Source organism: Gopherus flavomarginatus, chromosome 21, assembly GCF_025201925.1.
Source record: "Gopherus flavomarginatus isolate rGopFla2 chromosome 21, rGopFla2.mat.asm, whole genome shotgun sequence".
Classification (NCBI taxonomy): Eukaryota; Metazoa; Chordata; order Testudines; family Testudinidae; genus Gopherus; species Gopherus flavomarginatus.
In genome coordinates this window covers 18,692,791-18,713,126 of record NC_066637.1, presented here as the reverse complement: position 1 = coordinate 18,713,126, position 20,336 = coordinate 18,692,791, and the positions used below count along the sequence as shown (strand labels likewise).

The following is a 20,336-nucleotide window of genomic DNA, read 5'->3' as shown; positions in this document are numbered from 1 at the left end:
CTGCTCCAAATTTCAAACTCTTAACAAAATGGAAAAGTCTCAAGCCCTGACTAACTTTTCATATTCCTAGGAATATTTTGCTCTCCTCTCAGACTCTAGGAATTGCCAGGGGCTGGCCCCAGTAGCTGTACAGACCAGTGGGCAGTCCTGGAACTGAAAGTGATGACTACGACAGAGTAATGTTACTGACCTGCCCGCTCGAGCGTCAAGTGCCATCTGCTCCGTGCAGTTGACTTACAGTTCTTTCTTCTCCGTCTCTTCCAGCCCCTTCTGCTGTATCCATCATGCACCAGGTCAGCCGGACGGTGGACAGCATTACCTTATCCTGGTCTCAGCCTGACCAGCCCAACGGAGTCATCCTGGATTATGAGCTGCAATTCTTTGAGAAGGTATCAGCAGAGCCTGGGGCCGCTCACTGTTAATGTGGGCATGGGGAGAGGTGGCGCAGACCTTTTGCCATCCTTGGTGCAGATGCTTTGGGGTACTGACCATCACAGCCAGAGATGGCATGTGCCCCGGGGGCATGTGGTGGCACAACAGGTGTCAGATGCAGTTGAAGAGAATAATATTAGCCCTTTGGATCCCAGGGAATGAATGTGTAGGGCAGGACACACTGTAGTCTCCATGCAGCTAGCTCTGCTTGGGCGATCTAGCTGGGTTTGAAAGGGAATGAGGAATCGCTGAGGAGGAGTTCTTGAGGCCGTGAGAGGGGTGTCCCAACCTTCAGTAATCAAGAGCTAGCGGTTGTCAGCGCCATTGCAGGCTGGCCTTTCCCTCCAGTTTTCTAAAGGAGAGGTCCCAGGTGGCTTCTTCATGGAGCAGGAACTGTGCTGGCTGGAACCTCGCGAATTGATATGCTGGTATCTTGGGGCAAAATTCCTGCTTGCTGGAACTCCACAGAGTCAATGTTTTTACACCAGGGATGAATTTAGCCTCCAGTGCCAGTCCTAAGGGCTTCTCTGCGTGACCACTGTTTGCACCAGTGCAGCCTCCAGCGTGCATGTGTTGCATTGACAAAAGCTGGGCTAGCGCTCCCCGGTGTATACCCATTGTACAAGTGCGAAGCTGGGCTGGCACTCCCCTGTGTATACCCGTTGTACAAGTGCAAAGCTGGGCTGGCACTCCCTGGTGTATTCCCGTTGTACAAGTGTGAAGCTGGGCTGGCACTCCCCGGTGTATACCTGTTGTACAAGTATGAGGCTGCGCTGGCACTCCCCGGTGTATACCCGTTGTACAAGTACGAAGCTGGGCTTGCGCTCCCCAGTGTATTCCCGTTGTACAAGTGGGAAGCTGGGCTTGCACTCCCCGGTGTATACCCGTTGTACAAGTGGGAAGCTGGGCTTGCACTCCCCGGTGTATACCCGTTGTACAAGTATGAAGCTGGGCTTGCACTCCCCGGTGTATACCCGTTGTACAAGTATGAAGCTGGGCTGGCGCTCCCCGGTGTATACCCGTTGTACAAGTGGGAAGCTGGGCTTGCACTCCCCGGTGTATACCCATTGTACAAGTGCGAAGCTGGGCTGGCACTCCCCGGTGTATATCCGTTGTACAAGTGCGAAGCTGGGCTGGCACTCCCCGGTGTATACCCGTTGTACAAGTGTGAAGCTGCGCTGGCATTCCCCGGTGTATACCCGTTGTACAAGTACGAGGCTGCGCTGGCACTCCCCGGTGTATATCCGTTGTACAAGTGGGAAGCTGGGCTTGCACTCCCCGGTGTATACCCGTTGTACAAGTGCGAAGCTGGGCTGGCACTCCCCGGTGTATACCCGTTGTACAAGTACGAAGCTGGGCTGGCACTCTCCAGTGTGTATGTGTTGTTCCAGTAGGAAACTGGTCTTGCACTCCCCCGTGTGACTTAGCCAGGGATAGAACTGTGATAAGTGGTGCTGGTGCAAGCCCCACTTTACACAAGTGCAGTGCATCTGTGCTGGGGGTCTGCACTGATACAGCTACCCCAGTGCAATGCCCTGTGGGACGGGAGCTGATGTGAGAGGTTGGAAGAGATCCAGGTGGAATGGCTTTTCTGAGTGAGAATCCATCCCTCTCCAAAACACGCCCCATTCCAGGTGCCACCAGCCCAGCCAGAGAAGCAAAGAGGGATTCTGTGCTGTTCAGTGGAACTCACCCTGCACAACAGGAGGAAGTTCACAGGCCAGGACTGTAACTTCCTTTGCATGGTGGGGAGGTGTCTGACGGGCTGGCTTTGTGCTGCCAAGGTCTCCCGGGCTGGGGGTCTGGCCGGAGTGCAGGGTCGCAGAAGAAGGCCCAGCCTCAGTGAGTGGTGCTGAGGCTTTAGCAGGATGGACTCCACTGGGAGCAGGAAGTGGGGGGCAGGAGGCTTTTCCTCCCAGGAGCACATTTCTGCCGCAAACTACACATTAAAAAATAAACGCAAAAAATCCCCACCTAATTAAAACACTTTTTATGATTTAAATGAAACAGAAAATATTTTCCCAGCAGCTGCCTGAGGAAATGATTAATCCCCGTTGCTCCCTGCCCGTGACCTATTTTCTCAGCACCAAGAGCCAGAGGGAGGTGGGGAGGGGATAGCCGCTTTGTAAGCTGTAAAATAGGTCCTGACCTATATTGCATAAATCAGAGCCATTTACTTGATCCCTGGAAATGATCCCAGAGAACATAGCAAGTTGGATGGGGAGATAACCAGACAGATCCAGAGAGGGGTCCCAGCCCAGAGTCACTCTAAGCAGCAACAGAAGATCTTGGGGCGTTTATTCGCTCATTCTCTCTCTCGGTGGGGGTGTAAATGCAGGAGAATGGTCTGTAAAGCCGTAGCTGTGACCTTTGCCCCTGTCCGCTGGGCTGTGGCTGGCTGCTGGAGGAGACTGCTCTCCTCCTTGCTCTGAGAGATTATTGCATAAGAGGCCTGGGTGGCAAATGGCCCGGATAATGCCAAGATGTAATTGTTCGTACAGCTTAGAGTACAAATGGTGTTGGGGCTCTGCAGAGGAGCCTGGGCTGGAATTTGCTGCCGTGTTAGCCGCAGGGCCACCCAAAGGATTCAGGGGGTCTGGGGCAGGGCTGGGTCTTCAGTGGCAATTCAGCAGCGGGTCCCTCTCAGAGGGAAGGACCTGCTGCCAAATTGCCGCCAAAGAATGAAGCGGCGGCGGTAGATCAGCCTAAATGCCACCGATTGCAGCTTTCCCCCCCCCACCACCACTTGCGGCCCTTGTACTCACTGGGCGGCACTCTGAGGCTTCAGCAGCACTTCAGCGACGGGTCTTTCACTCCCTCTGAGTCTTCCATTGCACTGAAGGACCCGCCACTGAAGACCCGGAGCAAGTGAAGGGCCCGCCGCCGAAGTGCCGCTGAAAACCCGGAGCAACTTGCAGGGCCTCTGCAGCGCCCGGGGCCTGGGGCAAATTGCCCCACTTTCCCCTCCCCCCCCCCGGGCGGTCCTGGTTAGTAATGGGTAGAAGGGAATATTCTAACCCCAGCCCTCTTTGGCTTGCAGAGGGAGGGGCTGGTGCCGATGCTACAGTGACACTTTGGGGTTGTTTTGACATTTGGACAAGTTGGTCCTTGTCCTGGCCACTGTCAGCTCTCTACCCTCCAGTAGGTGAGAATGAGCGACAGGGGAGGGATCACTTGATGATTCCCTGTTCTGTTGATTCCCTCTGGGGCACCTGGCATTGGCCACTGTTGGAAGACAGGAGACTGGGCTAGATGGACCTTTGGTCTGACCCAGTACAGCCGTTCTTATGATCTTATGTTCACCTTGCTCTGTTTCGTCCCCAAAACTGAAAAAAGTCGATCTGGTTTTCATTGTGAAATGACTTTTCATTTTGAAATTGATTTTATTTTAAATTCCAATGCAGTACAAAATGAAAATGTCACAACTGGAATGAAACACTTGGATTTTATCACAGCACAGTGTTTTCAATTGACCACAAAAAAGGTTTGTTTTTTCCTAAATTTAGTTTCAGAGAAAATTTTAAATGTTGTTGGTTTTGTTCCAGTTTGGAATGAAACCAGTTTCAGAATGTCAGTATTTCCTGCAGAGCAGAAATTCCAAGCTTCAGATAGCTCCCGTTGTCATTAGAACCATCATGTGGGTCCAAACTATGATTTTCATCCCTCGTAACTAGGCCAGACCCAGAAAAACCCCTTTGCTCCCTAAGGGATCTCGCCTTGCTAGATTTCAGCTCCCAACCCCAAGCGGCTGTTTAAAAGTGGCAACTTTGTTCTCATCATGGAAAAAGTGTGCATGCTCCGCTTGAAAACCCAGAACTGTTTTTGCTCAAAGTTTCCAAACAAATTCACTCCTGGGTAGTAACCAGCCCTGGAGAATTTCAGCCCCAAAGGTTGTGCACACCTGTAAAATGGGGGTTTCCAATGGAAAAGCTTAGGGCCCCTTAATAGACAGACTCTGGACTTCATAGGGAGTTAAGAGAAGCAGAGGCCAGAAAGCCTTTCTCCAAGCCAGGCTGGCGTTAGGTGCAGGTTCTTTTGCATTTCCTGTCAGTGTCACACAGGGAAAGGACAAAGAATAATGGAAGAACAGTTGGGCTTTTCAGAAAGACACCAGCCTAACAGTTGTTTGGCGGCCAGTTGTCAGCCCTGTACAGACACTTCTGGAGGTGTGTCTGCACTGCCCTCAGGGGATGTGATTGCAGCTCTCCCAGCTAGCTGTAATCCAGCTGGCACGGGCAGCAAAGCAGTGAAGCCCAGGCTAGCTGCACAAGTAATTCTCAGGGTCCAGCCCCTATTGCTGCCTGTGCTGCTGTGGCTTCACTGCTGGCACAGTTAAAACTAGCCCAGCTTTGCCTGCCCAAGCAGCACTCGCACGCTGGTACTGCAGTGCCGGCATACCGTGTGTCAGCGGTGCACATGCATTGGTAAAACCAGGCTGCAGGATGGGACGCCGGGCCCAGGGCTGTGAAAGCAGAAGTGCAATCTGTTTGCTCACTGGAAGGACCAGGGAGCTCTGCTGTATGTTCACATACTAATCCCAACATCCCCAGGGCTGATGAAGTCCAGTCTTGGGGAGTAGTGGGGCCTGCCCAAGCCTGTGACACATGAGGCTTGTTGAGAACCACATCTCCCCCAAGCCAAGGCCAGGAAAGAACTTGGGAGGCATTTCTAGGTCATTCCATGTTACCTGGGCAGCTCTGGAGCTGGGCTGGGCTGGGGAAAACAGTGTAAACTCATGAAGTGCTTGTTGCAAAAGGTGATGGACAGAACACTGACACTGGGCCGGTTCCAGCCCCCAGTGTGTGGGGGAGGTGGAGGTGAGGGGGACCTAGATCCCGCCTGCGATTCCACGGTGCTGCCCACGTTTCAAAGCCTGCAGCATCAGACAGGGAGGACACTGCCCTAGGTAATGGCCTAGCTGGCCCTGCTTGGGGACGGTCCTCTGGAGCTGACGATTCTTCCTTACTTGTCTGCTGGACTGATTCCTCCTAGGAAGAATGTTCTTCATCCCCTCCCGAGTGAGCTGGTCTAGCTCCTCCTTGCAGCTGCCAATCCCATCCACAGATGGTTAGTAACCCCACCCTCTGTGCAGCGCAGAGCCCCGAAATGCCTGAAGGCAACGCTGGCCTGACCAATGGAAAGCAGGTTCAAGAGAGAGGGTTTTGCCTCTGGATGGGAGGTCTGATGCCCTTTCCCTGCAGGCCAGGTGCTGTTGAGGCTGTGAGTGGCTTCTGCCCAGCACCCAGATGTCTTGCATGAGGCGCCCAGAGCACCGGATTAAATAGTGTCGTAAAGCAGCTCGCAGGCTGGTTGGCTGCTCCATTTCCTGAAGGGGCAGATTAACCTGGCAAGTGCAACATTTGTATTTGGCCCTCGCTGATCAAAGGGACCTGCCTCTCAGCCTGCATGTAACCCCCAAACGAGTCCCAGTGCCACAGTGGAACAGAGGAGAAGCGCATACTCGTGGAGATTAGCACACCTCTCACAATGCCCTAACAGCCCAGTTACCCCAGGGTACCCACTGCACTGGTCGTGCACCTACTGGGAGTGGAAAGGTTCAGAGCTACAGCCCTCAAAACTCCATTAGCAACAGCACGTTCATGGAGAGCCCCGCCCGGGTTATAACAGCCCGTACCGTGTTGGAAGATTGTTACCAGGTCCCCACTTAATCTTCCTTTCTCAGGACTAGACAAGCCCAGAAGCTTTCCTCATAGGCCTGGCTTTCTAAACCTGGTCCATATCTGCCTTAAAATGTGGTGCCCAGAACTGGACACAGGACTCCAGCTGAGGCCTCACCAGTGCTGACTAGAGTGGGTCAGTTGTTTCCTGTATCTGACATACGTCGCTCCTGTTGATACACCCCAGCGTGATAGTCGCCTTTTTAGCAACTGCATCACACTGTTGACTCCTAGTCAGTTTGTGATCCATTATAATCCCCATATCCTTTTCAGCAGCACGACTGCCTAGCCAGATACTCCCCATTTTGGAGCTGCGTGTTTGATTTTCCTTCCTCAGTGAAGCACTGTGCACTTGTCTTTATAAAATTTCATCTTGTTGATTTCAGATCAATTCTCCAATTTGTCATGGCTGTTTTGAATCCTAATCCTGTCCTCCAAAGTGCTTGCAACCCCTCCCAGCATGGTGTCATCCACAAATTTTATAAGCATACTCAAGTCATTAATGAAAATATTGAGTAGCACAAGACCCAGTACAGATCCCTGTAGAACCTAGGGTGACTAGATGTCCCAATTTTATAGGGACAGTCCAGATATTCAGGCCTTTTTCTTATGTAGGCACCAGTTACCCCCCATCCCCTGTCCCAATTTTTCACACTTGCCATCTGGTCACCCTAGTAGGACCCAACAAGAAACATCCTCCCCGATCCCACATAGAGGGGATGGGAGTAGGGATGGCAGTGGGTAAGATGGGGAAGGGGTGGAGACAGGGGGTGGGTAGGCCGTGGAAGTGATGGAGATGGGGACGCAAGTGCAGGGAAGGATGATCCTTCACACTTGTACAGAATGAAGAGCATGGTTCGTTCACAGCAGAAGAGTCATTATCTCCATCCAAATTCAGCTTTTGCTGCAGGTGGGTCCCCCATGCAACAGGCAATTTCCATTTCTATACCAAGTGGGACCCTGGTGCAAACCCCAGGAGCGGGAGACCTACAGAAGCAGAGACTTTATTGCTCCCCTATAGGTGAACGGGAAAACTGAAGGAGTTTGAATGGGAACCTGCCCCAAGGGCTAGAGCCATACAGTTGGAGCCTGTGTAACTGCTCAGCTGGCCCCACTCCAGCAGGAGACTGCTGGGGCCTTGTGCGGGCACTAATGGTCCTCGTGCTCTTCACAGCATCTTGACGCTAATGTCTGTCTCATTAGCCAGTGTATGTCTTGGTATTCACACTCTTCAGCACTGGGGGATTTGCTTCCTCACTAAGCAGGCGATATTCCACTGGGTTGTTTTGGTAGGATTCCTTATAAGTTCCAGGGGCTAATGGGGAAAAGGAAGAGAAACCAAAGGGCGGGGGGAGGCAGCAGGCCTGACTGTGGTAGCGTGGACTTTGCAGCACCGTATTTGCCCCCTAGATCTCTCCTTCAAAGCGACGCTGAGCTCAGGCTTTCCTCCCACCCACCCGCCAGTAGAGGGACCAGCATTTAGATGTTTGTTTCTCTTGTCGTTCACTGCAGCCAATCCCTCCAGCAGAGCTCTCCTGACCCCGGGTGTTGAGCAGCATGCTGGGAGCTGTTGCTTTGCACTGTTTCCCCAAGGCTGTCTGCTGGGCTCAGAAACGAGGAGCTGCTGCGCTAAGCTCCTCATGCATGAGAGGAGCCAGGGGCCTGGGCTCGGCTCTCTAACAGCAGGTGGTGTTTCCTTGGCAGGATCTGAGTGAATTCAATGCCACGGCAGTGAAGAGCCCCACCAACACCATGACTGTGCAGAACCTTAAAGCCGGCACCATCTACGTCTTCCAGGTGCGGGCACGCACCGTGGCCGGCTACGGCCGCTACAGTGGCAAGATGTACTTCCAGACCATGACCGAAGGTGAGACAGACAGGCAGGGCCCTCTGCGTAAAGGGGCAGAGACCAGGATCAGGGCTTCAGCAGGGTGGGCTGGTGCCTTCTGCTGCAGGGCTGTGAATCCCCCCACCCACCCTATCTGGCAGGGCTCAGGTGAGCAGACAAAGAGGGGTGGGCACAGAGGTTCTCCATGGGTTCCCACCAAGCTGGGACCCGCAAAGTGTGTTTTATTCCCCCCTCACCCATAGCCAGGGATGGAGCAGAAGACTCACGTTCCCTCTCCCCCTGCACTGTGGGGAGCTGCATCCCCCACCCGCATGTGAGCTTGACACCTGCGGGGGTCTCATGGCATAGTAACAGGTTCTCTCCATCCTGTGTGCCAGCTGAGTACCAGACCAGCGTCCAGGAGAAGCTGCCACTCATCATCGGCTCCTCCGCAGCGGGTCTGGTGTTCCTCATTGCCGTGGTCGTGATCATCATTGTGTGCAACAGGTGGGTTACCGGTGAGCGTGCCACACACCGCCCAGGGACAGCCCCACCACGCTCGGCCTGGCATGGCCCACGCTGCTCGGTCTGGGGGGTGGGAGAGCTGAAGGGTGACAGGGCATGTGGGGTGGGGGAGGCAAGAGGCAGAGGACAGATGGGGGTGGGGGAGGTAAGGGGAGAGGCCAGGTGAGGGTGGAGGTGTGGGCAGAGGGCAGGCCGGGATGTGGGGAGGTGAAAGAAGGGGACAGGTGGGAGTGGGGGAAGTAAGGGGAGAAAGCAGATGTGGGGGGAGGTGAGGGCAAGTGTGTGGGGAGGGCAGATGGGGATGGGGGGCATAGAGGGTAGAGGTTATTGGGACTGTGTGGGCATGGTGGGACGGTGCTGACATGCCCCATGCTTGGAGCACCCTGCCCTGCTGTGCCAGTCCCTTCCCTGACCCTCTCAGTGCTCGCTTTCCTTTCAGAAGACGGGGCTTCGAGCGAGCCGACTCTGAGTACACTGACAAGCTGCAGCACTATACCAGTGGCCACAGTACGTACCGCGCACCCGTGCCTGGCCTGGGGGTCCATTCCTTCTTCGGTTCGTTCTCTCATTCGCTCTTTCCTTGTGTAGAGTGTGAAAAACCCACTGGGCCCAGCCAGGCTCCGGGCCCTTAGTCTGAACAGGAAGGCCACCCCAGTGGAGGCTAGTCCTGCTGGAAACACCCTCACCTCCCTCCTGGTCAGTTACCTGGGAAATGGGGCACCATGGAGCCAGGGGGGCACTTTAAGGAGCCATTTGAGGAGTCTTCACCATGAGCCCGACTTTTTGATTTAGGGACGAAACTTAATCTGGAATTTATTTGGCAAATTTATAGTTTATAGCATGAAATTAATGGCTCAGCATGCTCCGTATACTCTAGAATCCCACCCCATCTAGAGCACCCTCTAGAACCCTACCCTCACCCAATTGTAGATCCCACCCCCCCTCACTACACTTCTTCTAAAACCCCACTCCACCTTGGACGTTCTCTAGAACCTCACCCCACCTCACTGTGTGTCCTCTAGAAACCCCCGTCTCACTACGCGTCCTCTAGAACCCAATCCCTCTTCACTTTGAATCCTCTAGAACCCCACCCCTTCTCCCTCTTCTTTGAATCCTCTAGAACCCCACCCCTTCTCCCTGTGCGTCCTAGAACCCCACCCCCCACCCTGCATTGCACATCCTCTACAGCCCCACCCCTTCTCCCTGTGCATCCTCTAGAACCCCATCCCACTTAAATGCGTATCCTCTGGAACCCCATTCACTCCCTTGCTGTGCATCTTCTAGGGCAGAGGTGGGCAAACTATGGCCCATGGGCCAGATGCAGCCCGTGAGCTGTTTTAAGCCTGCCTGTGAACTCCTGCTGGGGTGTGAGGTCTGGGGCTTGCCCTACTCCAGCACTCCAACCAGGATGCAGGGTCAGGGCCGCTCCACACAGCTCCCAGAAGCCGCAGCATGGCCCTGCTCCGGCTCCTACACATTCCAATGGGAGCTGCAGGGGTGGTGCCTGTGGATGTGGCAGTTTGCAGAGCCACCTGGCCACGCCTCTGCATAGGAGCCGAAGAAGGGACATGCCACTGCTTCTGGTTGCCGCTTGAGGTAAGCACCACGCGGAGCCTGCACCCCTGAGCCTCTCCCCATGCCCCAATCCCCTGCCCCAGCCCTGATCCCCCTCCCGCTCTCCAAACCCCTGGGTCCCAGCCCAGAGCACCCTCCTACACCCCAAACTCCTCATTCCCAGAGCCTGCACCCCCAACCAGAGCCCTCACCCCCTCCCACACCCCAACCCCAATTTTGTGAGCGTTCATGGCCCGCCACACAATTTCTGTTCCTCGATGTGGCCCTCAGGCCAAAAAGTTTGCCCACCCCTACTCTAGGGGGAAAGGAATAAGCTATACCAATATAAGGCATCTTTTTACTGGTATAATTGTGCCCACCCAGGGATTGTACCAGGACACCAGTTAAAAATTACACCCCTGACAACAGAGCTATGTCCACATAACTTTCTAGTGTTGACCTGGCCTCATAGGGTGTACAAACCTGCATTCCCATTTCCAGCTAGCTGCTAGCAAAGATTGTCCCATCTCATGGCTTGGCTGGCCTTAATGAGTTAATGTCTGCACAGCCATTGAATGAGCTCCAGTGTTGTTGTTGTTACTGTGCTGCTGTAACTGTGGTTGTCACTTTGAGCAGCGTCTGGGGTTCTTATTGGTTGGCAGTGTCCCAGCCGTGCCGCGCTAGCGGCGCGTGTGTCAGAAACCCCTGAAGCGCCGTACAGCCTTCGCACACCCTCAGCTCGCACTCTGGAGAGAATGGCCTTCCTTGCATCCTGGCTCGCTGGCCGGTTCTCATCCGCTGCACATACCCAGTACTGGCGCTTCTGGCTCTCGTGCTCTCCTGAGCTCCATGCTGGGCCCCACTGCACGCTCTGCTCCAAGGCTTGGCTCCCAGGAGCAGCCCGAGTTCTGTGGCAAGCTAGGACACAGCCGGTGAAAGGTGCTGGGGAGCAGAGCCAGGTCTCTGGTAACAAGTGGGAAGCACAGTGCTCAGTGTCGGCCGCCCAGCCCACAGCAACGAGTCCAATGTGCAGTGAAAGCTAGTGGTGAGTTCCAGACCCGCTCCCGCTTGTGTGTTCTGCTCCCTCTGGCAGGGGGAGCTTGGCTCTTGCAACTGCCATGGTGTCTGCAGCCTCCAGGCCTGGCTGTGTCTGAGACCAGTGTTGGGTCCCTCCCCTCTCTGGGTACAGTTATCTGTGGGGAGGCAGTGGGGGCAGGGCACCCGAATGGATTCTCCATCTCCCTGGCTCTGCCACTGATTTGCTGTGTGGCCTTCAGTAAGTCACTTAGACCAGCATCTTCATAGGTGGGGCTGTAAGGTTGGGAGCCCAAGTGCATACTGATGTGACAACATAAAAGTGCCCAGCTAGTCAGACCTAGGTGCTAGGCATCTCTGGCTCCCGCTGCCTGAGCGACTGGAGGTTTGCCATGGGGGGCTGAGAGCAGAATCTGGCAGCTTGCCCTCTCAGGCTGGTGTGCTAGCCAACATCTGGATTCCCCCATATTAAGCCCAAAATGACAGTGCTCCGGGGGGGTGGATCCCAGGCTCAGGTTCTGTGGCCTTGGTTGCTGCGATGGCTGTCTCACTGTAGCAGAGCTGGGCCTGAGGTCCATAATACCTGAATCCCTAGGGTGCTCTGGGCTTAAGAACATAAGAACGGCCGTACTGGGTCAGACCAAAGGTCCATCTAGCCCAGTATCCTGTCTACCGACAGTGGCCAATGCCAGGTGCCCCACAGGGAGTGAACCTAACAGGTAATGATCAAGTGATCTCTCTCCTGCTATCCATCTCCACCCTCTGACAAACAGAGGCTAGGAACACCATTCTTTACCCATCCTGGCTAATAGCCATTGATGGACTTAACCACCATGAATTTCTCCAGTTCCCTTTTAAACCCTGTTATAGTCCTAGCCTTCACAACCTCCTCAGGCAAGGAGTTCCACAGGTTGACTGTGCGCTGCATGAAGAAGAACTTACTTCTATTTGTTTTAAACCTGCTGCCCATTAATTTCATTTGGTGACCCCTAGTTCTTGTATTATGGGAATAAGTAAATAACTTTTCCATATCTCTGGCAGTCTCTGAAGTGCCATTGCTCTCTCTGGGGAAGCCAGGGGGTTGGGTCAGGATGTGTCTGCTGCCCGAGCTGCAGGAGCGTCTATTGTGGAGGAATTGTACTTAACGTTTTTGTTGTTTGCAAGTAGTTCCTTTGGTCTAGGACCCAAGCTCCTCCGTGGCGGATGAGCCCTGTGTTCAGGAGGCGCCTGCTGACGGGGCTCTGTGCTCAGCCAGCGAGAAGCTCTGCTTGGATCGTGCGCTTCCCATGAATGCCACATGCCTCTCTCCTGCACATGCTCCTACTGTCTGCAGGGTTCAGAGCCTGCCCCTTGCTGCAGCAGCATCTCTCTTGCGTGCACGCGCACACACACGCACACACCCTGGGTGTACACACGCAAACAGGCATGCACGGTTCTTCCTTTCTTCTTGCTGTCTGGCTGTCATCCCGGGTGCCTCTGTCTGTCTGACTTTCTCCCTCCACCCATTTGCAGTGACTCCTGGAATGAAGATTTACATTGACCCCTTCACCTATGAAGACCCCAATGAGGCCGTCAGGGAATTTGCAAAGGAAATCGACATCTCTTGTGTCAAAATTGAGCAGGTGATCGGAGCAGGTAGGCTGGGCCAGGTTGGGCTGGGCTCTCCATCAACCCCACAGCCTCCTCACGGTAGCCATGCCCAGGGGCTAGGAAGGAGCTTGCTGAGCAGCTTTCGCCAGTGAGACAGGGGAACTAGCTGTGGCCAGTAAGAGAGGGATGGGGCCAGCCCATGCATGTCCTGCTCGATGGGGTGCCCAGGCTCAGCACCAAGCTGCCCGTGTCAGCTGGCACTGGGTGGTCTGCGGGCAGCACACTCAGCCCCGCAAGGCAGGGACACCTCACTGCGCTCTGGAATGCTTACACCTCGCTGCTTGGCCCAGAGGGAGCAGGATTTAGTGCTCCTCAGCTGGAAGGATGCCTGGGTTGGCACAAAACAAAGGGGGAACAGCGGTGAGGTTCCAGATGAACTCAGCCGTCCCCAGAAAAGAGGTGGGCAGGTATTATGGGGGTCTGGTGTGCTTGGGTGGTGTGCATGGGCCAGCGTGCAAGGAGGTGTGTGTGTGAGTAGGATGTGTGGGGGGCTGTGTACATGGGAGGGGGGTGCGTGGGGCTGGGTGCATGGGGGGGTGTGGGGCTGGATGCGTGGGGGTGCACGGGCTGTGTACATGGGAGCCGGATGCTTGAGGCTGTGTACATGGGAGGGGGTGCGTGGGGTTGGATGCGTGGGAGGGGGGTGCGTGGGGCTGGGTGCGTGGCAGGGCAGTGCATGAGGCTGGGTGCATAGAGGGGGGTGCATAGGAGTGGGGTGCGTGGGGCTGGGTGCGTGGAGGATGGGTGTGTTTGGTGGAGTGGGAGCAGAAGGGCCCCACGCAGAGGGTCTGAGCGGCAGGCAGAGCTACGGGGGGAGCAGGAGAGCCCCACGCAGAAGGTGTGAGCGGCAGGGCCCCACGCAGAGGGTCTGAGTGACAGGCGAAGCCGTGGGGGGAGCGGCAGGGCCTGAGTGGCAGGCAGAGCCGTGGGGGGAGCGGCAGGGCCCCACGCAGAGGGTCTGAGCGGCAGGTGGAGCCGCGGGGGGAGCGGCAGGGCCTGAGCGGCAGGTGGAGCCGTGGGGAGAGCGGCAGGGCCCCACGCAGAGGGTCTGAGCGGCAGGCAGAGCTGCAGGGGGAGCAGGAGGGCCCCACGCAGACGGTCTGAGTGCCAGGGCCCCATGCAGAGGGTCTGACCGGGAGGCAGAGCCGTGGGGGGAGCACAGGGCCCCATGCAGAGGGTCTGAGTGACAGGCAGAGCCATGGGGGGAGCAGCAGGGCCCCACGCAGAGGGTCTGAGCGGCAGGCAGAGCCGTGGGGGGAGCGGCAGGGCCCCACGCAGAGGGTCTGAGTGGCAGGCAGAGCCGTGGGGGGAGCACAGGGCCCCACGCAGAGGGTCTGAGCGGCAGGCAGAGCCGTGGGGGGAGCAGCAGGGCCCCACACAGAGGGTCTGAGTGGCAGGCAGAGCCGTGGGGGGAGCACAGGGCCCCACGCAGAGGGTCTGAGCGGCAGGCAGAGCCGTGGGGGGAGCGGCAGGGCCCCACGCAGAGGGTCTGAGCGGCAGGCAGAGCCGTGGGGGGAGCGGCAGGGCCCCACGCAGAGGGTCTGAGGGGCAGGCAGAGCCGTGGGGGGAGCGGCAGGGCCCCACGCAGAGGGTCTGAGCGGCAGGCAGAGCCGTGGGGGGGAGCAGCAGTTTGTAACCTGGGCTCTCTCGCACCTCAGGGGAGTTTGGGGAAGTGTGCAGTGGGCACCTCAAGCTGCCTGGCAAGAGAGAGATCTTTGTGGCCATCAAAACGCTGAAGTCGGGTTACACGGAGAAGCAGAGACGGGACTTCCTGAGCGAGGCCAGCATCATGGGGCAGTTCGACCACCCCAACGTTATCCACCTGGAGGGGGTGGTCACCAAGAGCGCCCCTGTCATGATCATCACCGAGTTCATGGAGAATGGCTCCCTGGACTCCTTCCTCCGGGTACGAGGTGCTGGGAAGGGCAGTGGCAGAGGGGATGCTGGGACCAGCGGGGAGGCGGCAAGCGAGGCCCAGCCCTTGGTGACTCACCTCTTCCTATGGCAGTGCTACACCACTCCAGACCAGCAGCATTCACCCTGCAGGCGGAAAGCCACCATCCTGTGCGCGGAAGGCTCTGCCCCAGGGCTGTGCACGCAGACAGAGGGCATACACTGCTCACACAGCTGCACACACGCACACACACACAGTGAGCAAATACTGCTTGCATGCTGTGCACACACGTTTCACACCTACACATGCAGCACTTCGCTCACAAGTGGGACACACGTTTCAGATTCACTCAGGGTCAGACATCAGAGTTCTGAGACCCTCGCGGTTTCCCTGGGGACACTGACGCCCAGCCTCTTGTGGGGCCCAACCACAACTAAGAACATCCTGTGTCAATACAGTGTAGGCCCTACACAAACATGTCTTCCAGGACACAGACATTGGTGCCAGATTGCAGCCTACTACTAAACTTGGCGAGGAACAGATGCCCAGGGTCTGTCTACACTGCACTTCACCACCGTGTTGGCAGGATGGATTAGATAACTTGGGTTACAACATGACAAACCTCCAGTGCAGACATCCACACACGCACTGCACACCAAGGCACGCAAAGGCACATGTGCACACACTGCCTGCCAGTGCACATGCGCTCACACACACACAGTGCACAGGTCACACACACGGTCAGGGTGAAATCCTGGCTCTGTTGAAGTCAATGGAAGTTTTGCCATTGACTTGTTATAGGGGCAGGATATCACCCTCAGACCACTCGAGCTAAACTTTTGTGTGTCTCAGCTCGAGGTGGATAATTCATTGTGCTGAAAGGAATAACCCATGTAGCTGAGTGAGAGTCTAGTGCCCGAATCCTGCTGTGCAAGGTGTATCTCTGTATGAGAGCAGCTCCCTGAGATCACAGCTCTGAAAGGGGCGTGTCTCTCCCCCCCCCTTGCCCCCTCTCCCCCGTCAGGGAATTGTTGGCTGTGGAAAGTTCTCTGTGGTGCTTAGCTTGAGAAAGCTGCGATTGTTGGGCAGGAATAGGGGTGACAAGGTGCCCCTGAGCCTCGCAGGCCCATTCCTGTGTCAGCACCAGGGCCAACAGCCCCAGTCATAGGCAGCGACGCCAGGCCTCTTATTCCAGCAGAAACAGCTGACGAGTCTCCTTTGATTGTGTGAGAGCAGCTGAATTCTGAGTTCTAGTCCTGAGTACTGCTAGACTATAGGCAAGTCATTCCGCGTCTGCATGCCTCTTTCCCTGGCCTCGTGTCGGAGCGAAGTGCAAATCCACTCATCCCATATGGACTTTTCCTGTCTCCCCCTAAGCAAAACGATGGGCAGTTCACGGTGATCCAGCTGGTGGGCATGCTGCGAGGCATCGCCGCCGGCATGAAGTACCTGGCCGACATGAACTACGTGCACCGGGACCTGGCTGCCCGCAACATCCTGGTCAACAGCAACCTGGTCTGCAAAGTGTCCGACTTCGGCCTGTCCCGCTTCCTGGAGGATGACACCTCGGATCCCACCTACACCAGCGCGCTGGTAAAGCTCCCAGCTCCAGAGCGGGAGGGGAGGGGAGGAGACGTGGAGGTGATCAAGAGGGAGGGAGAGAGTGAGAGGAACACGGTGGGGGAGGGGGGCAGTTGGCGAGCCTTCGGCCTGTTGGTGGTGAGCCGGTTAGACTCTGCTCATTCCGGTTGGTGTAAGCACTCCCCGAAGGGTGCCACCCACAGGGCCTGCATGCAGGAAAAGGGCAGAAGGACTCAGACATTAAAAGCCATGAAATGAGAGCCAGGCAGAGCCACAGGGAAGGGGAAGGGTCCTGCACCCGGTGGGGATTCATTCATATCGGGCTGAGAATAAGCCCCCTCTGTTTCACACACACATTCCCAAGATGGGGACGATGCATTTTGTCTGACAGAGCAACCCAGGCCGCATGGTCAGGGTGCACAGCAGGGCAGAGCTAATGGCTCGCAGGAATGCCAGGGTGAGTGGCTGGGTGGAGCTGGCGGCAAGGAGGTCTTCCGTAACAGATGTGTAAGAAGATTCTGGAATCCTAGAATTTCCCGTTCCGTTTCTGTCTTTGCTGTCTGGTTCTCCACCTTGCTGTCCCAACTGTTCACGAGGCCACATGCGTCAGTGCACATCCCTGCCAGTAGCTAATGCCCTAGAATGACAGGCTCTCATTTCATGGCTTTGAAATGTATGAAACTCAGTGCCGATAAGAAATCCCTCAGTAACAAACCATGAGCTTCTTCGAAGGATAGCTGCTTCTACATAACGTGGGGAAACCAGTGACAGAAGAGTATTCATCGAATCGCAGACATGGAGGGCTGGAAGGGTCCTCAAAGGGGCATCTGGTCCCACCTGCTGTGGTGAGGCAGGGCCAAATATACCTAGACCACCCCAGACAGGTGTTTGTCCAACCTGTTCTTATAGACCTCCAATGATGGGGATTCCACAGCCTCCCTTGGAAGGCTGTTCCAACGCTTAACTATCCTTACAGGCTACCTCTACTCTACAAGCTAAGGGTGTGATTCCCTGTTCACACAGTCATATTTGTGCTACCTGTCATCGAGCTAGAGCACTAAAAACAGTGTAGCCATGGGAACACACGGAGCGTGGCACGTGTAGCTGTGCCAAGTGCAAACTCATCTGAACCCTGTGGGTATGTCTGGGCATGGCTAGCCCATGCCGCTGCTCGCTGCTGCCCATGCTACCACGGTGAGCGTGGCATATCAGTGAGAGTTAGCGTGAGCGTGTCTACATGAATTGGGGCACACATCAACTCCAGGTGTAGACGTACTCAGTGTTAGAAAGCTTTTCCCTAATCACTAACCTAAGTCTACCTTGCTGCAGATTAAGCCCATTACTTCTTGTCCTAGCTAGAGTGGACTTGGAGCTCAGCTGATCGCCATCCTCTTTATAACAGCCCTGAACATATTTGAAGACTCCTCTCAGGTCCCCCCCGTCAGTATTTTTTTCTCATGACTAAACATGCCTAGCTTTTTGAACCTCTCCTCGTAGGTCAGGTTTTCTGAACCTTTGAACATTTTTGTTGTTCTCCCCCAGACTCTCTTCAGTTTCTTCCCATCTTTCCTAAAATGTTGCGCTCAGAACTAGACATGGGACTCCAGCTGAGGCTAGGGTGACCAGATGTCCCGATTTTATAGGGACAGTCCTGATATTTGGAGCTTTTCCCTATATAGGCTCCTATTACCCCCCACCCCCGACCTGATTTTTCACACATGCTGTCTGGTCACCCTAGCTGAGGCCTCACCAGTGCCAATTACAGCGGGACAATTACCTTCCGTGTCTTACAAACAACATTCCTGTTAATGTACCTCTGCATGATATTTGCCTCTTTAGCAACTGCATCACACTGTTGACTCATATTCAGTTTGTGATCCGCTGTAACCCCCAGATCCATTTCAGCAGTACTAACAGCCAGCTAGTTATTCCCCATTTTGTAGCTGTGCATTTGATTTTAACTTCCTAAGTGAAGTCCTGTGCACCTGTCTTTATTACATTTCATGTTATATTTGTTGATTTCAGACCAATTCTCCAATTTATCAAGGCTGTTTTGAATTCTAATCCTGCCCTCCAAAGTGCTTGCAGCCCTTCCCACCTGCACGTCACAAATTGTATATGAATATTCTCCATCTGAGTCACTATGGAAATATTGATTAATCTGGATCTATGGCAGACACCTGTTGGTCCCCACTGGATGTAGACCTCCAGTTTGACAGTGAGACATTAATAGCTGCTCTGTGAGTACAGTATTTCAACCAGTTGTGCACACCTTTAGACCACATTTCCCGTGTGCTGATGAGAATTTCGTATGGGTCTGTATCAGAAGGCTTACTAAAATCAAGATATAGCATGTCTACGGCTTCATATACTTGCCTGAGTAACCCTGTCAAAGAAGGAAATTAGGTCGATTTGGCATGATTTGTTCTTGACAAATCTGTGTTGGCTGTCACTTATTACCCTAATATCCTCTTGGTGTTTACAAATTGTTAACAATTTGTTCCAGTCTCTTTGCAGGAATTGAAGTTATGCTGACTGGTCTATAATTTCCTGGGTCCTCTTTGTTCCCCTTTTTAAAGATAAGTACTATGTTTGCCCTTCTCCAGTCCTCTGGTACCTCACCTGTCCTCCATGAGTTCTTGGAGATGATCGCTAACGCTTCCGAGATTGCTTCAGATAGCGCCTCCACTCCACTAACCCACAAACCAAAAATTCCCCACAAATAACCCACCAGTTTCTTCCAACTTCTCAGCAAAGCTTTACTAGCAGAAGCAGCATGATGCTGACATCTCACATTACAAAGACCTCGTTGCTGTCTGAGACTCCAGCGCATTTACTAGGACTCAGGCCACGTCCAGACTACCCGCCGTATCGGCGGGTTAAAATCGATTGCTCGGGGATCGATATATCGCGTCTAATCTAGACGCGATATATCGATCCCCGAGCGCGCTTATATCGATTCCGGAACTCCATCAACCCCAACGGAGTTCCGGAATCGACACGGAGAGCCGCGAACATCGATCCCGCGCCGTCTGGACGGGTGAGTAATCCGATCTTAGATATTCGACTTCAGCTACGTTATTCACGTAGCTGAAGTTGCATATCTAAGATCGATTCCCCCCCCCCCCCCCCCAGTCAGGACCAGCCCTCAGAGAAGGAGAGTCATGAATAATTAAAACTTCTCTGCACTGTTAAAGTCAGTGAACAAGGTACTGTTGGCAGTGCAGATGTTTGCTCTCTTCCTTGCTAGTGTGCAGAATTCATTACTGGGCTATAAGTCTCCCAACTGTTGGCTGAAATGCATTTTTCATAGATTCATGGATGCACGGATTATGAGGACAGAAGGAGCCATTGTGATTATCAGTCTGGTCTGATTCCTATGTTGGTCCATAGAACTTCCATGAATTAATTCCTGTTTGAATTAAATCATCTGTTTTAGAAAAGACATCCAATCTTGATGTAAAATTTTCCAGTGAGGGAATATCCACCCCAGCCCTTGGTAAATTATTCCAGTAGTTAATTACCCTCACTGTTAAAAACATGTGCCTTATTTCCTGTCTGAATTTTTCTAGCTTCAACTCTGAGCCATTAAACCTTGTTATATCTTTGCCTGCTAGAGTGAAAAGCCTGTGATTACCAAGTTTATGTTCCCCATATAGTTAAATATAGACTGTGATCAAATCAGCTCTTAACCTTCTCTTTGATAAGATAATCAGACTGAGCTCCTGGAGTGTTTCATCCTCTTAATTCCTTTTACATATTGGCCCCACGTTAGCTTTTTCCAGAACTTCCCCATTTCCCCAGTACATTGAAAATCAACGTTTACGGTTCAGGAAGTTCCTTTTGGATGTAAGGTATCAAGACCTGCTGATTTTTAAATGTCTAGCTTTAGTACTGCTGTTTAATATCCTCCTTAGTTACTATTGGAATGGGAAGTATTTCATTATCTTCCTCTGTTATAGCTGTATCGTCTGGATATTTTCCAAATTCTGAACAGAAATATTTATTGAACACTTTTTTGCTTTTTCTGCGTTATTATTGACAATTCTACCATTTCCATCTAGTAATCTTCCTATACCCATTGTCAGGATTCATTTTGTTCCTAGTATACTTCAAAAACTTCTTCTTGTCCTTAACTTTGTTGACTATAGAGTGCTTG

General features: G+C 53.9%; 1 protein-coding gene across 4 annotated transcripts in view; it reads left to right on the top strand.

Annotated features, from left to right (window-relative positions):
• The window catches only part of EPHB2 (EPH receptor B2), a 268,411-nt gene that overhangs the window by 224,692 nt on the left and 23,383 nt on the right, over positions 1-20,336 (top strand). Inside the window, exons 6-12 of one of the 4 annotated variants that reach the window (XM_050931188.1) lie at positions 265-389; positions 7,815-7,977; positions 8,337-8,445; positions 8,906-8,970; positions 12,565-12,687; positions 14,361-14,608; positions 15,974-16,189. In XM_050931188.1, coding sequence (XP_050787145.1) covers positions 265-389; positions 7,815-7,977; positions 8,337-8,445; positions 8,906-8,970; positions 12,565-12,687; positions 14,361-14,608; positions 15,974-16,189 — 1,049 coding nt within the window. Of the gene's footprint in view, positions 1-264; positions 390-7,814; positions 7,978-8,336; positions 8,446-8,902; positions 9,019-12,564; positions 12,688-14,360; positions 14,609-15,973; positions 16,190-20,336 lie in introns of all 4 variants that reach the window. The other 3 variants (XM_050931186.1, XM_050931187.1, XM_050931185.1) reach the window with 3 other exon arrangements.